At 39.3% G+C, this 17,175-nt stretch overlaps 1 protein-coding gene across 2 annotated transcripts; it reads right to left on the bottom strand.

Moving 5' to 3' along the window:
- Positions 1-3,062: 3,062 nt before the first annotated feature.
- On the bottom strand, positions 3,063-16,884 carry LOC126591369 (L-type lectin-domain containing receptor kinase IX.1-like). Of its 2 annotated transcripts, XR_007612365.1 has the most exons (3): positions 14,678-16,884; positions 13,751-13,798; positions 3,063-4,018 (listed from the first exon to the last, which is right to left on the bottom strand). XR_007612365.1 is itself a non-coding variant. In XM_050257043.1 (2 exons), the coding sequence occupies exon 1, from the start codon at positions 16,809-16,811 to the stop codon at positions 14,715-14,717; it is 2,097 nt and encodes a 698-aa protein (XP_050113000.1). In that variant the 5' UTR covers positions 16,812-16,884; the 3' UTR covers positions 3,063-4,018; positions 14,678-14,714. The 2 variants fall into 2 exon arrangements, 1 of the variants encoding a protein (XP_050113000.1); XM_050257043.1 differs by lacking the exon at positions 13,751-13,798.
- Between the last annotated feature and the right edge of the window lie 291 nt (positions 16,885-17,175).

A 17,175-nucleotide genomic window follows, 5' to 3' on the forward strand; every position in this document is an offset into this window, starting at 1 on the left:
AAGGGATGTTGGGTTAATTGTAAGGGTCTTTTGTATTGGGGTTCAATTGTAATAACCTAAGTCTTTAGGAGAGTCCATTTGATTAGTTAGTTGTTTCCAATTGACGCACATGTAGTGGGGAAAAATATATCGGCTCGTGGTTAAATGGTGGCCAAGGAAAATTGTATGGGCATTGCGGAATTAATCAATAGAATATTCTTCCTTCTCTCTCTCTACCTTTTTCCCTCACGTTCCATTGCCATAGTTGTCATTGCAAGTTGAGACCTGGGTCTTATCATTGTGTAGACTAACAACTCTTCATTGAAAAATTGAAGAAGGATGTCAACTTGTATAAATAGAGGTTGATTAATGAAGATCACTCTCATTTTCGTATATTATTCAAGCAAAATCTGCATTAATATCTTGTAATTTTATGATACCAGATCTGGAAACTAATAAACTGTAGTGTTAATTAGTTTCTAGAATCCTTGAGTTTCATGTAAATCTTCTTTCGATGTTGGGTAGATCTTCATAAGTGCAAGACGCAGACCAACAATAGCAAGTTGCTAGGTTCTATTATATTCACAAGGCTTTTTCACATATTACTCTTTGCACACTAGATACGGGGAGAATAGAGTCTGAAAGATAGCATATTTATACGCACCTTAAAGCAATCTCTCATGATGAAGTATAAGTTATAACCCACACACTATAAATACTTCTCAATAGTTAAAGGGTCACCTTCCCCTTGGAGAAAATCAGAAAATCAAAATAGGGGAACACGCACCTAACCTTCTTGAGAGAAAAAAGAGAGAAAAAAAGGAAAAAAGAAAGGTGCATATACAGAACTATTTTTAGAGGTGATTAGGGCTAATTTTGAGTTTTTAGATATATTTATTAATTTTATAAACTTAAAAGTGAAAAATGAAAAAAAAATAAAATTAGGGCTTGTTTGGTATCCAATTAAAAATGTCATCATTTCTCAAAACATTTCCTAAAAACATCTCTTAAAGAAAAATTTGTTACAGTCCTATTAGATTAGGAATGTGATTGTTTAAATCCTACGGTATCTAGGGATATCTTTGAATATTCCCTTTAGTAGTTAATATCCTATTAGAGTTGTAATCCTAAAAGGGTAAGGAATTAACTTTCCATACTACCATAAATAAAGGCACAATGAGGTGGAATAGAGCACACCTCACAATTACACATCTCTCTCTTTCTCTCTATTATTGCCGCACCCCTCTCTCTATGGTCTCCATAATTGTTTAGTAAATTATGTCTACAACATATTATCAGTACGCTCTTGACGCTGCACTAAAGAGAGTTTGATCTTCAATCAGGGGAGTATTACATTTTAATCATTATTTTTATGATTAATTTATTATTTTATTAAATCGATCTACATGTTATTGATTCAATTTAATTTTTCTTTGTTGAACGTGATACAATGCATTGGAGATGCAATTCCAGCTTTCCGAGATGGATCTTCTACAAATTCAAAGGCTTTTGTTGTTTTCTGCCAATCAGGTACACTTACAATAAAGAAAGATATTTGAAACGACCTTGAAGCATGAAAACATTCCCCATGATGCATGAACCCCCTATATTTATATTTTCTTTCCAATTATATATATTGTATAAATGTTCATATACTTTGTCAATATATATACTTGTTCATGCAGCACGCAATTATGCTATGTGGAATTTGTGGGCCAAAGTATCGAAATTAATTTAGAAGCAATTAAGGGTTTTTAAGCCTAAAGATTCGGAAAAAAAAATTAGGATTTTTGCGGCACCACCATGGCATCACCACGACGGCATGAAGCCCAGCCATGTGGAGGAAACAGTGTCATACAAACACCTAGACCATGCGCACAGCCCTTTGGGCTTGTTGCCGTGTTAAAACCAACCAGGTTTTGGCCTAGGTTAACTGTAACACCCCAACCCCCAATTATATTTATAATTTTGTTGTTCCCCAAAATGTTTATGAAATTATCAATTTAGTCCTTATTCCTTTACCCAATTGAGCTGCCACGTGGCAACACCCTATCAATCTTCGTGTTCTCTCTCTGTCTCTTCCTCGTAACCCCCATTCTTTCTTCTCTCCCTCTCTGCACTCACTCTCGTCCCTCCCTCACTCCCCGATCTCTTACCCCTCGACCCACACCTGAGAGTGTCACATGGTGTGAAAATTATCTTAACACACAAATTTAACCTTCTTTTGACAATTGTAGTACAAGTATAAGTAGGGATCGTTCTGGACCGGGGATTAGGAGGGCTTGCTAATAACCTCTAAACTAACTCAAAAATATAAAACTAAACTTAAAAACACTTAACAAGACTCACAAGACTCAAAGCTAACTTAAAATACTCAAAACAGCTTAAAACAACCAAATAAACTTAAACTAGACACTAGGAATGACTTTGGACGAAAATTAACTTTACTTAAATCAAAACACTTCAAAACACAAATTAAAACAGATTTGAAACACTTTGAAACAAGAAACTAAAAGGGGGATTTTGATTTGGATGAAGTTGAAACAAACAAAGAAGTATGAAAAACTAGACGGATTGTAAAACGAATGTGAGAAATAAGATGATGGATGGGATAGCTAGAGGCTTTTTCTCCACACATGACATGTATGCAAATAACTCGATTTCCAGTTACTACTTCATTGAATTATGAACGACAATGCTCCAAATTAACCGTGACATCACTAGTTAACTCTCAGATTTTCCTTGTTTTATTGGATTGGATGACATCATTCAACAACCCAAAACATTCTTCTAAAGTTCCCTACATGACATCATAATAGAGATACAATCAAAGATCATTACGTTTAATGAAAATCATAAGCATTGACAAAGCACTTGCAACTATGATATCATGTCACTCATGCTAGGAATTGAACTTAACGCGGTCGTTTATAAGCGACCTTCACTACATGTGAATATAAGTTTGTAACGATTATGTGAAACTTCCTTATATTCTAGCAATGGGTTTATGCATGCCAATTAAGTGTCGACCCTTAATTAACAAATACAAATAAGTTATCAATCAAATAGTTAAGCCAATTGCATTCACGATTCAAGAGTTCATAACTGGAATTTATCAAATTATATTGCACACATAATCATGGCTTTGAAATCACCCCTAGCCAAGAGGGGTTTAGCCACTCATATTTACAAAAAAACGAAAGGAAATGAATCTAAACATTAGAAACAAAAGAAAGAAAACACCTAAACGCTCTAACGACCCAAGTTGGACAGCAAGCACGTCCAAGCACTTTCCTTCCCTTTCTTTGCTACGGCACAAGGTGTTGGTGAGTGTTTGAAGGTTTGTTTGTATGGAGGAATGGATGTGAAGATGAATGGATGTGTTTGGATGAAGGTTGTGTTGAAATGTGAGTGAATGATCTAACCAAGTATGAACTCAATTTATGCTACACACACTTCCTTTTATAGAGGAAGTGCAAGGCAAAGCATGGGTAAAATGGAGTGGTGTTGAAAGATTCAAAGGTGAAAGTGAAGTAATGATGCAAAGCATGGGTAAAATGGAGTGGTGTTGAAATGATTCAAAGGTGAAAGTGAAGTAATGATGCAAAGCATGGGTAAAATGGAGTGGTGTTGAAATGATTTAAAGGTGAAAGTGAAGTAATGATGCAAAGCATGGGTAAAATGGAGTGGTGTTAAAATGATTCAAAGGTGAAAGTGAAGTGATGATTGATGCAAGAATTAAACATGGATGGAGTGCACGGCAAATGTTTGTTATGGTACAAGGAACCCTTAATTTGTGTCCTAAAATGCATAGGAAACCTTCAATGTTGCTGGAACTTAGGGACATTTAGGATTTAGGAAAGATCAAACCAAAATAGGAAACCTTGGCTTAACTTTCCTACTTCAAGTAGGAATCCTCATCTTTAGGTCTTCAATTTCGTCCATTCCTTTAGTTCCAAGCATGTGATATTTATTCCAAGCCCAAAATTGCTCCAAAAGGCTCCAAAATGCACATTTTTGCATACTTTGTCCTTAGAACCTGAAATTGCAAAAAAATGACTTTAAACACTAAAACTACTAAAGAATAACAACATAAATGCATGAGAACAAGCTAACTCAGTCGCATAAATATGCTCCTATCATCAAACCACCCTCCCTGACGTCAACGGCGTCATCATCGTCATCATCATCCTGCCGTCTCTCTCTCTTGTCGCTGCGAGGGGCGGAAAAGCCTAGAAAATACTCCAGCAAGTTTCTCACCTTTCCGATGACTGGTAAGCCTCGGTTCCCTTGAAATTCCTTCGTATTTGTCCCTTATTGCCAAATTCTAACATTGATTATGTTTTTGGGACGACGAAATCACACTGAGGAACCGTGGGTGTGCTAAACCCAATTTCTGGTGAGCCGTGGGTTGCGAGCCCAAGTCTGGCTACCTCCGGTCCTTTCATGGCGAACCAAAGGTATAATTTCACTCATCTCATCTTCCTCTTCATGTTGGTAGCTAGAGCGAACCCTAAAGGCTACGTTTACAGTCGGCCGAAGCTGTAGAAGCTCCGGCGTTCTTCTCTATTGGTTTCCGTCAACGTTCAGGCCCTTTAGGCCACCTATGGACCTTAGCCATTTTACTTGGACCGGCCTAGTTCCCTTTTGGTTATTTGGGCCGTGCATGTGTGTGTGTGTATTAGGTTATGCATGTGTGTAGTGAGTGTGTGTGCGTGTTGGGCCTCTGTGTGTGTGAGTGTGTGTCCATGCGTGTGTGTGTGTGTGTGTTAGCGTGTATGTGTGGGTGTTGTATGGGTTTGGGCTCAAGCCCAAACCACCCTTTTTATTCCTAAACCTATCCCAACCTAAAACCCATTTTCTTTTATTTAAATTGTTTTAAATCAAATATGGCCCCTTGGGCCATTTTCTAATAAGGGCTTTAAATCCAATCTCTAAACTCTTGGACTTTTGGACTTAAGCCTTAATCCGGGTCCAAGCTCAAAAACCCGTTGACCTAGTCTGACCCAATTGACTGACCCGTTGACTTTGACTTTCGGTTGACTTTCAATTTTCGTCCGAGACCCCCTAGGCTAATTTCAACGTCCTGAACCCGTTTCCGATGTCCATTTTCCCAAATTAAATCGTTTGAGTAGAATTTGACTAAATGTGCTATTTATGTGCTTAGGAGCAATTATTGTGACGTTTCCATCTTCGCTAGTGGCGCAGTTTCTGGCGGCTAAGTACAGTGAGTGGACCCCTTCTAAAATTACATGATTTTATAGTTCAATTGCATAAATGAATAGCATGTCTTACGAGTTTATGATTTGATTTTATATTAAGCATGTTTATTGAATATGTTGATTTTCATCTCGTGTTTTTGGTGAGGAATTAATTGTTGGCCTATATTGAGCTATATTTTAATATATCGTATTTTCTATAAAAATCATGAACTGGTAGACTATCTGATGGATGACGATAGGATGCTAGAACATGTTTTAGAAACCCTTCTTTATAGTATAGACGATGAATAACTTTATACTATGAAGTGGTTATTTATAAGAGGCGTAACCATTTGTGCGTACCTAGTGGACACTATGCCGCCTGGGGTGAGGATCTGGTGTTAACAGATAGGCCGGGAGAAATAATCCCTAGCTACGGGCTGAGGGACACGGAGCAGGCATTGGGCCGGGAGTTGGTAAGCTCTGGCTACGGGCGCAGAGACCACGGTGCTGGCATAGGGCCAGGAGAATATATTTAATTCAGTGATCTTACTAGCAGTACACCGCGTTTACGAGACGATCTACGAGATGATACACGCGATGATTTATAATGTTTTTCCGCATTATACCTGTTGAGATGTTTTATGGCATGCTAGAATTTCAGAAAACCTATCACTTATTATACTAGTAGTTTTCATTATATATAAACCTGGGGATTAGTATGTTCATAATTGTTTTCGTATTGTGTATATATATATGAACTTGGTCCACTCACCCTTGTTTTGCGCCCCCTTTTAGGATTTAGAATCAAGGCATACAATCCCGACGTCAACGCTTTCGCATTAGCATATTCGAGTCCTCTAGGTGTAAAACCCACATCCTTTTATTTATTCAATTTTATATTAATTCTTTTAGAGCTCTAGTTAGTTGTATGCTCCGAACACGTTCTTAAATTATTAATTCATTGTATTTTAAATTTTTTTACTCTTATTTATTTCTTATTCTTAGCTTTTATATCAATTAATGGCTTTCGTCACCCTCAGGTGTCGGCCAGCACGTATCTATCCTGGTATTCGGGGAATATCAGGGTCGGGGCGTGTCAAATTGGTATCAGAGCGTGGTTTGTTCAGAGCATACTTAGGATTCTCTTCTATTCCCGTAAAGTGTCAATTTTGACATCATTTGGATTTCAAGACTTCTAGATTTGGTGTCATTCGGCGCAGTTGTGCGAACCTTTCTCTGTTTGAATTGTCACCTTCTTGTTGAAATTCAAGAATTCGTGTCGGGATTGTGCCTCAACAGTGATGAAGAGGATTGTTTGACGACTTTCAACATCAGATTGATATTCTGCGACGTGCATTCTCTAAGAATGGAGGACAGAGTCATATTTCTTGGAAATTGTTCGAAATATTTGAAGTGCGTGCTAGAAAAAACGACAAACACTAGTTGTTGCGAAGTCTAATAAGTGGTAATTTGTGGGATCAAAGCAATTTTCTCATATTCATTACCACTGAAGAAGTTCAAGTAAATTTTTAGAACAAGTCCTCGACAATTGTTCTATCGATAGCCTTTTTTTTTATGACGAAGTCAAGTTCTCTAATCTTTGACCGTCAGCTTCATATGAAATCCTTCGAGCCTTAACTTCGTCTAGGGATTATACTTTTCTTGGGAAACTCCTCGGTAACAGACGTTCTCACCAATTTCCAAAAGGAGTTGCAATTCTTATTGCAATCCTTATATGTATATTCCCATCTCTACCTAGCACGAGGCCTTTTGGGAGCTCACTGGCTTCGGGTTCCGTCGGAACTCCGAAGTTAAGCGAGAAAATGGCCAAAGCACCCCCATGATGGGTGACCCACTAGGAAGTTGCTCGTGAGTTCCCAAAAACAAAACCATGAGGGAATGGTAAGCCCAAAGAGGACAATATCATGCTACGGTGGTGGAGCTGGCCCGGGAAATGGTCTGCCCCGGGCTGGGATGTCAGAATGGTATCAGAGCCAATCCCTGGCTGGAAGTGTGCCGACAAGGACGTCGGGCCCCTAAGAGGGGTGTATTGTGACATCCCACATCGCCTAGATGAGTGATCCTTATATGTATATTCTCATCTCTACCTAGCATGAGGCATTTTGGGAGCTCACTGGCTTCGAGTTCTGTAGAAACTCTGAGGTTAAGCGAGAAGGAGGCCAGAGCACTTCCAACATGGGTGACCTACTGGGAAGTTGCTCGTGAGTTCCCAAAAACAAAACCATGAAGGAATGGCAAGCCCAAAGCAGACAATATCGTGCTACGGTGGTGGAATAGGCCAGGGATGTGATGGACCCAGACCAAGATGTGACATTAACTAACCCCACCGGCCTAAAGCCCTGGTCCACATCCTGAGCCCACAACCCGCAAGCTTTTGCTTGCTGGGCTTGAGAAAGCCCCGGCTTGTTGCTACCACAACCAACCTTGCAGGTTAGGCTTGTCCCACGGCCCTAGCTTCGTTAGGCCTCTCGTGAGCTGACCCGCAAGCCAGCATCAGCTGGGTTTGTTTCCCACGTTGGTCTTGACCCAAAACCGCCAACAACCTGTTACTGGGCTTCTTTTTACCTCGGCCCGTGGCCTGTTAACACTTTTAAGCTGCTTTTACATCCAACCCAAGCCCAAACCCTTTTAGGCTATGGTTTTCAAATCCAGTGCTATTTTTATGGCATTTTAAATAATTTTAACCCGAATTTTTTTATTATTTTTTTCTTCTACAATCAACCATGTATGGTCCGATTTATTGAATTAATTAAAGTGACCAGTAGTCCATTAATCTGACAATTAATCCAAAATTATTAGCCTAAAGTCCACTTTTTGGCAATTAACGATTCAATACATTATTTCTTTTCTTTGAACCGTTGACATCCTTTCGTAGTCCCGAAGCCCTCACAATTGAGTTCCCAAAGCAACTCAAATCCACTATACTTAAATCAGCATATTGCATTATGTGTTCTTGCAAGACCCTCTCTTTTATGAACTAAGCGTTCATAAACTAAACTGAACCTGTAGTTTCAAATTTAGTGCCCTTGAAACCTGAAGTTTTCATAAAACAAATACATCCATGAAAACCCAACGTTTTTCATGAAAAGCATGTCTTAGAACTCGAATGTTCTAACTTTGATGCTTATGGATGATTCATTCCTATAGCACCAATCACAATCTTGTTCATTCCAATTCAGTGGATTGTTGAACCATCACAAGTTCGCTTTCCCTTATTTGGATGTTTCTAATATAAACCACTTTATGTGGGGTACAAGACGTATATCTCCACTTGACTATCTAGAAGCTGAGAAACCATTATAGCCAACAATTGTAAGAATCCTTATTGGACTCAACTAGTAGTGATAAAGGTGAGTCAGCATGTTTAAATTATAAACCATGTTGAGTTTTGTATACGTGTAAAACCATTCCCTATAATTGAGAAGTTACATCCATTGTGTTTCAAACCGAAGCACGTATTTGATCTCACTCATCCACGATTAGAACTGAAAGCAATGGGGTCTGTAACCAACTCCCACAATAGATGGAAGTTGTGTAAACCTTGCTTTATTGTTAGATCCCACATCGCCCAGGGGAGTGGATCCTCTATGCCTTATATGTACATGCTCACCTCCATATAGCACGAGGCTTTCTGGGAGCTTACTAGCTTCGGGTTCCATCAGAACTCCGAAGTTAAGTGAGTTTGCACGAGAGCAATCCCAGGATGGGTGACCCACTGGGAAGTTCTCGTGTGAGTTCCCAGAAACAAAACCGTAAGGGCGTGGTCGGGGCCCAAAATGGACAATATTATGCTACGGCGAAGTCGAGCCTAGGATGTGGTGGAGCCAGGGTTGGGATGTGACATTTATAAATTGGATTCCCTGCTCACAAAGAACTTTCTCTTCATATTTTAGGACTATCACCATAAGAGAATACAAGTCTCCTAGTGAGTAGAATAGTCATTTTTGAATCACAACCATGTCTACTACAGGTTAGAACTCGATAATTTAATTAGATTGTGTTCTAGGGATTATTGTTAGTTTAAGTGTATAGGTATATATATTTCAACAACAATGGCATGGAAGAGCTGAATAAATCTCCGCCATGATCTTCATTTGAAGACTTACGCTCGAAGCATTACAAATGAAAGTACCTTCCGAACGAGGATTCCATGGCTCTTTGGCTCGCTCCTACGGACCGTCTAATCATGAAAGACATTGCCTAAAACACACCATGATTACATCTATGAATGAGTACAATTCCGAAGTTTATAAATCCGATCAAATTTTGACTAGATAATACTTTTCTCGTCGTTCCATGTTTCTAACTCACTTTTGAGGCAGTAGTGTAGAAAGCAGAAGTTTACCAAATTCTCAGATCTAATTACTACCATAAACGTGAAAGAAAGGTATAGACTCAGTTTAGCTGAAGTCTACCGAACGATATAGACTCAGTCAGTTCGGTTGGAGTCTACCGAATGGCTCAACCCAGTTCAGTCAAAGCCTACCTAATGGTAATGCCCTGCTTCCGTAGGGATGCACCGAAGCACTTGCTCTGCTTTGGCAAAGGTGCACTGAATGGTACTACTCTGTTTCGGCAAAGGCTTACCGAATAGACCCCTCCAACTTCGGCTGAAGCTTACCGAACCCAATTCGAGGTCTGTCTTTCTCACAATCCAATTTTGAGTTTGTGTTTACAACATATGGTACAATTAGAGTCTGCCAAGGTGTGGCATCACGCCCGAAGCATGATCCTTGGCACCTAAGACCTCAAACTTCAAGAATAAAGGATAGTATTCTCGAACCTCAACCCTGCAGAATCTACTTCCGTCTTGATGGATTAGATCATTGGTTATGCACCGGTTCGTGCCCCTACCAATGTTGTTGATGAGTATCATTCTCGTAGTCAATATGTGAGACTAATTTTACTTTATCGAACATCATTGGAAGAGCAAAATTTTGACAGGAATGGCCTTGTTAGCCGAATCCCCTTAGTAACTTTGGTTACTTTATGAACATTTTTCCATGTTCTTGGATTCAAGTTTGGTGTTTGTTTTCCATTATGGATAATCTTATTGATATTGTCCTTAATACAAGTTAATTGAATCATGTTTCTTAAAACATGTGACCGAATTCAATTAAACACGTGATTAAGTATGAATGTGGGACAGTTAATTGTTTGGATGAATGTGATACTACTCACACTGACTTTATACCTAAATCATATATCTAGCAATGACTTCAGGTTCATCTAACCCAATTAAGAGCATTGGCACGCTCCTCGTTGTATGAATGATACTGAATTACCATTTAAGGGACCTTATATTTCCCCGTCGTTCAGTTTTAAAGGATATTCGAGTTGACAATGATCATGAATGAAACCACTAAAGAAAATAGAGTGACATATCTTTGCACGACCTCCAAAAAATGAGTCTAAAGCTTTGATTTGGGGCCAATTGGTTGTTTCCCAACTAGGAACACACTATATGTGGTCAGCCTGGAGCCTAGTTATTAAGCAGATTACTTGCCTTAGCACGACCTTTTGGGACACTTAGGTCGAACAATGATGCTACAACGCATCTCCTTACCCGATGAAATGATCTTGTGTCTACAAGCACACTTTGCCAAGCTTGCTTATTAAGGAAATTGATTTTCAAAATCATCCCTCACAAAGGTACAAAATCACCATTTTTCACAGTGGATTCAGGGGAATATATGTGGACTAATCCAACCAAAATACGGACCATATAAATGTTTATGGTTTTGGTTGATGAATCGACAAACTGGTCACATGTTTGTCTACACACATTGCTGCTAAAGTCCGGGAGACTGGATAATGCCAGAGAGTTTATATCGATGGTTTTTTTGATAAAGTATTGCAATCTTTTGGGTTTATAATTGAACATCGAATTCCCATGTTCACCCCAAATAGCCTCGCTTAGTGATCATAAAATGCAATTTAAATGATCACACGAACCTTGGTGAACGTACCAAGTTTTCAATTTCTGCCTAGGGCTATGCAATCTTGTACACAGCTATGTTGGTTCACCTTAAGGCCCATTGCCACCCAACCTATACGACGTTATAGTTGGTTACTGGGTACGAACCTGACATTTTTCGTATTTACGCATTTGGGTGTGCATTCCATGTGCCAAGTTGCGTCGCCACAATGTACCAATATGGATCCTCAAAGAAGGATGTGAATCTTTGTCGATCATGATTCTCCTTCACACTAGCTCTCTTAAGCCCTTGCACGCGATCTCTTTACCGCTTATTTGCGGGTTGTCACTTCAATGAGACAGTATTCCTGCTATTGAGGGGAGATAAGAACATCAATATTCCTGTAGAACGACACGAATTTACGTGGACGTTGCCCACTATGTCTCATCTCGATCCTTATATTACACAAGTGTGGTAAACAAATGCGATGAATTCTAGCTTTCAGAATGTTGCTCCAGACGTATTCCTCTGATCTAGCTAAAGTGACGAGATCATATACTAGCTGTAAACGTGCCTGCAAGGATAGACATATTTAACGGACATCGAGTCAACATCCCTGAAGGGTGTACCGCCCCTGTTGGACTGTTTGGACGCCTCTGTTGGACGGTCTAGTACACCGACGAATAGCCAATCAATCTGTCTTGGCCTAGAACACGACAAATCACTCGGTTCATAGAATTCACTTCCTAGACGAGGAAGACACGGTACAACAATGAATCCATACTAATCGCTGTCTCAAATCATTTCCATCTCATGAGGTTAATCCGAATTACTCCCAAGACTTGAAGTTCTTAGTCCAGTATACTAGTTTGGATGAGTTAATGGAATTGAAATGAGATTACCATCAATGATGTTTTCACTTATATGGTAGCTACCGACATAAATGAAAAGCGACGATATCAAACCGTGTTTCGTTGATTAGGTGACAACATATAACTGATTGGACAACCGAAATTACAATCTAGGTCAAATTCCTTACCAAAGTATGTTTTGGACCTATCGTTCCTACACTGCCCAAGGTTACCCTGTTGTGTTACAAGTGGGAAATGAAGCGTTATAAGATGAATGAAATAGTGCGATATGATGCACGCATTATAGCACAAGGTTTCTCTCAAACGTCATGTGATTAATAGCAGCATTATGAAATGTGGTTAGTGTTTCTCCATAAGGATAATAATATGGAGGTTAACATGTAAGTTCATGAAGAATTACATGGACTGGTTCAAATAGTTCCAAACCACGGAACACCCTTTTAACTTGTTTGAGGCGTTCGCTTACGGATTGAAATAATCTTACAAATGCGGTATACCTGTCTAAGTGATTATTTGATCAATTAGGGATATGAATGAATGCCTTTGCGTGTTAAACTATGAGGTCTTATTCCGAATTGCTAGAGTTACAGTTTATGTCATTAAGAAGAATCTCACTAAGACTTCGGAAAAGCTTGAGAAAACTACCTCGCACCTGAAGATGGAATTTGAGATGAAGGATCTTGGGAAAACTCGTTTATGCCTTGACCTGAAGTTGAAGCATCTTGTTTATGCCTTGACCTGAAGTTGAAGCATTCTTTATACGGTACTTTGGTCTACCAGTCAAACTATACCCCGAAAGTGTTACCTTTGAGTATACATGTGATCGTCCATATGTTATATGCAAATGAGACCCTTGAAAATGTTATGAAATTCGAAATTCCATTTCTGTGTTCAACTTTGCACTTCGTTGTACTTAGCTCATTGTGTTAGACATGACATCTCATTCATTGTTGATCTATTGGTAAAGATGCAGCATCGCACCCACACGCAACCACTGAATTGGTATTAAAGACGTACCTTGAAGGTACTACAAATTTGGGCAAATTCCAATGCATCTCAAGCGGATCCAACCCCCCTGATCCTCGGAATGATGCTTGCCTTGTTTGTTATGCTGACGCTGGCTACTTATCAAACCCACACAAGGTAAAATCCCTGAATGGTTATGTCTTTACCGTTAAGGGATACCGCAATATCTTGGAGGTCCATGACATGACCTTAGTTGCAAAATCTTCGATTATTCAAAGACTCACCTTATTTCACTACGCCACACGTAAGACATGGTTAGGAGTTTTTGTTGAGTATATTCGAAGCACTTGCTATGTTTTCATCCATTGTTGAGTCCCAACGATGATCCATGAAGACCATGCCGCATGTATCAACTCGACCAAGACATGATACATCAAGACATATTGCGTCTACATCACATCAGCAAAGCATCAGGAGATTAAAGTCATGCAAGCCGATCCTAAACAACCTTGCTGACCTCTACACGACATCACTACCGAAGTCAACCTTCCAGAAGCTTGTCCGAGGAATTGGTATGCCTAACTATTCATATGCAATGCTTATAGTTCTCATTTGGAAGTTGCCTAAAGATCATCGTCATGTAAATTTATTATTTGTAGGAGTTGCCTAAAGATTAAATATTTTATTTGGTATTTTAATTGACACGGTCAAGATCCAAACAGTTTACTTGTAGGCTACGGATTAATATATGTGATTAATTAGTAGGTTTTTTCTTTCTTGAGAAACTTACCGGAAGTTACGCAAATATAGCGCCATGTGAAATTGCACATTTTGCTACCTACAAAACCACCTCTGATTGTTAAGGCTACGGACAAATATATGATTAATTATTAGTATTTTATTCTGGAGAAGCTTACTACTTGCAATGCTTAAGCACAAGTTGTATATATGGTTAAACAAATATTGATTGAATACTATAATTAGATTCCTCAACTTCCTCGTGGTGGTGGTAGTGTCACTTTGAGCAAGTGGAATCGTTATAATACATAACAACTTGTGACAAACAGTGGAGCTTACCACTTGCACAACAATTATTTGAACAACTAGCTGCATTTTAAAAATAATTTCATGTTCTAATAATCCTGCCACTTTCACTAATTAATGAGGATTAGATCGGAGCATCTTTTGTTCTGCAAAAGGAGAACTTAAAACACCTAACTAAAATATGAAATCCAAACACTTCTTTTACAGTAACTATCTATCACTTTGAACAACAAAAAATGAAATAAAACAAAATCTCCTCACCTTTATTCACATAACACATTTTTCCGACTTTTTTTTTTGTTTGTTTCTGTCTTGATACAAGCGATCTTGAATGAGTAGAAATTAAACACAAAATCTTATAGTAGAGTATATGCTTTTAGGGTAACATTAAGGAGACTAAATTAAATTTTGTAAACTAAATGATGTGGTTATGATGATTGAATTATTACTGAAGTCTTGATTAACATGCTTATTTTTTATTGATGCTTACAAATTTAGTTTAGCATTGCCCATGTTTTTATCCGCTTGAACTACAAGTTTCTTATGCCTTCTCTTTTTTCAACTTCTCACACATACAATGTGTGGGGGATTTTATATGTACTAAACCAAAACAAAAAACAAGATATATCTAAAAAGAATAGTGTACAGATATATGAAACCATATTTCACTAACCAAATTGATAAGAATTTGCAGAAGATACGATGTGCTATCACGAACCAGTTCTATAAGAAAACGCACTCCCAGATGACCGATGAGACGTTTGCCCTTTTTCATAGCTTGTAGTAGTACTAGTATCACCAGACAACATTGAGAGTACTACTGGAGGAGCTAAATATGTGGCTACAGGCATGTTTGATGGGAGAATGGGCAACGGAACTTCAAAGTTAAGCACTTGAATCGCTCGTTGTATGGAAGGCCTAAAGTGATAGTCCGGATGAGCACACCACAACCCGACAATCAACAAACACTCCATCTCTTTTTCATCAAAATCTCCGTGCAGTTTCGGGTCAGCTGCTTCAATGACTTTCCCTTCTCCGTAAAGCTCCCAAACCCATTCCACCATTTCAACTTGGCTACTCTCTAAACCGAGATCGATGGGTTTTCTCCCACATGCTATTTCCAAAGCAACAATTCCGAAGCTGTAGACATCTGATTCCTTGCTAGCCTTTCCTGTGATAACATATTCCAAAGCCATGTAGCCCCTTGTTCCAGCCACTATTGTTGTTTGAGATTGTTTTCCATGATCAACAAGTCGAGCTAGCCCAAAATCACCAAGTTTAGCATTGAAATTTGAATCCAACATAACATTGCTAGATTTGATATCCCTGTGTAGCACGCATTGCTCCCACTCTTGGTGTAGATAGAGCAACCCAGAGGCCAAGCCTTGAGCAATTTTGTATCTTAACCCCCAAAGTAATAAGCATTTTTCAGCGAAAAGATGAGAATCAAGGCTGCCATTGGGCATAAACTCATACACGAGTAGGAGTTTCTTTTTGTGGCACCAACCAATGAGTTGCACAAGATTTCGATGCCTAAGTTGACTAATGATCCTTACTTCAGATGCAAACTCCTTCAACCCTTGTTTAGATTTGCTTGATATCTTCTTGACAGCAACATATGACTTCAAGTCTTTTATATATCCTCGATAAACCCCACCAAATCCTCCCTCTCCAAGCTTTTCTACCTCTGCAAAATTACTTGTTGCTAAAGCCAACTCTTTGTATGAAAACATCCTTGGGCTGGTCCCTTTTCCAAATTCGCCATCAATCAACTCATGAATTGTAGGGTCTTCATTGGTATTAGTTTTTCCTCGTGCCCTTTTCTTCCACAAGATACACAAAACAAAACTTACCAACGCAATAAATCCACCGAGGCCCAACCCAACAGCCAGTGCTATATTGTTACTTCCTGAGCTGGATCTTGGCGGAGGAACTAGTGTAGAATTGAAACTCCATGATTTGATCATGAATTGAGTTGTCCGAGCACCGGAGGCAGCGGAGAACCCAACAATGACCCAATCCGGTAAGTATTGTTCCAGATTAACTATGTAATCAAGATAAGTCGTCAACTGGCTACCATTTACATAACTAGTGAAAGCAACACTAAGATTTTTTGAGCCGGAATTATAACTAATCCAAGCACCATTTTGCTTCCCATCCAAAATACTTCCATTCCAAGGCTTGGTGGTGATATAAGACTTGACAGAGTTGATGTCGATTCCCACATGATCGCCTTCCGGGTCACCGATGTTTGACCTCGCATTCCAGTAGATATCAAACTCCACCGCAACAAAGGGATACTGACTCCTTGACTGAGTTGAGTTTAGGTGCTCCACGGGGAGGCCGAGGCTGCCGCCTCTTCCTAGTGTGTAGTTGAGCAAGGAACCGTTTGGCGCCACGAAGAAGGCGAGCCCGTCGGCATATTTATTGTTTAGCGGGTCCATTTCAAACGTGAAATGTGTGGTGAAATCGCCAAGTTTTCCAGTGGCGTTTTCACGGAGGAGGAAGGGTTCGCGGTAAGTTACTCGACCGACGCTCCCGTTCTTTCTAAGTGCGGCTGTTTCATAGATTTTGGCGAGTTGGATGAATTGGCCGTCAGTATAAGCATCTCCCTCTAGAGATATCGAACTGTTGATAGTGCTGTTGGGAAAGCTGGAGAAATTGTAGGTTAATGGAGTTGCATAATGGAATAAAAGAAGCAAGACAATGACGAATAGAAGATGGTTTGGTGAGTGAATTGGTGTGATGATTGGAGAGCTTTTGTGATCCATTTTTGTTTTGAGAGAGAGAGACTGGAAAATTGACATCTAAAATGGTAGAGGTTTTAGGTACGAAACCGGATTGAGGTTGGTGTGAAAGAAAGGGTGAGATAAAAGTGAGGTAAGGTTGGCATGACACATCAGAGGAGTGGAGCATGGTGATATATTTGAGTGGAGCCACATTATTTTACACCAGCTTTTAGTCGTTGATTTGGAACGTTTTGAATTGGTCAAAAATAAATCTTGCAAATTTTTTTTTTTTTTTCAAACAAATCTACAATCTAGATTCACATAAACGAAAGCGCAGCCAATCGTGAAGTCTTCACCACGGACAAAAGTAGAAAACCATATATGCTTATGACCTTGTGGGCGTAGTGGTTTCAAACCTTTGGGTACCTGAAATTTCGAGTTT

The sequence above is a fragment of the Malus sylvestris genome, chromosome 11 (genome assembly GCF_916048215.2).
Source record: "Malus sylvestris chromosome 11, drMalSylv7.2, whole genome shotgun sequence".
In the NCBI taxonomy this organism is placed as follows: Eukaryota; Viridiplantae; Streptophyta; class Magnoliopsida; order Rosales; family Rosaceae; genus Malus; species Malus sylvestris.

Excerpts from the sequence above, each read along its gene's own strand:
- LOC126591369 (XM_050257043.1), bottom strand. The coding sequence starts at position 16,811 with ATGTCAATTTTCCAGTCTCTCTCTCTCAAAACAAAAATGGATCACAAA.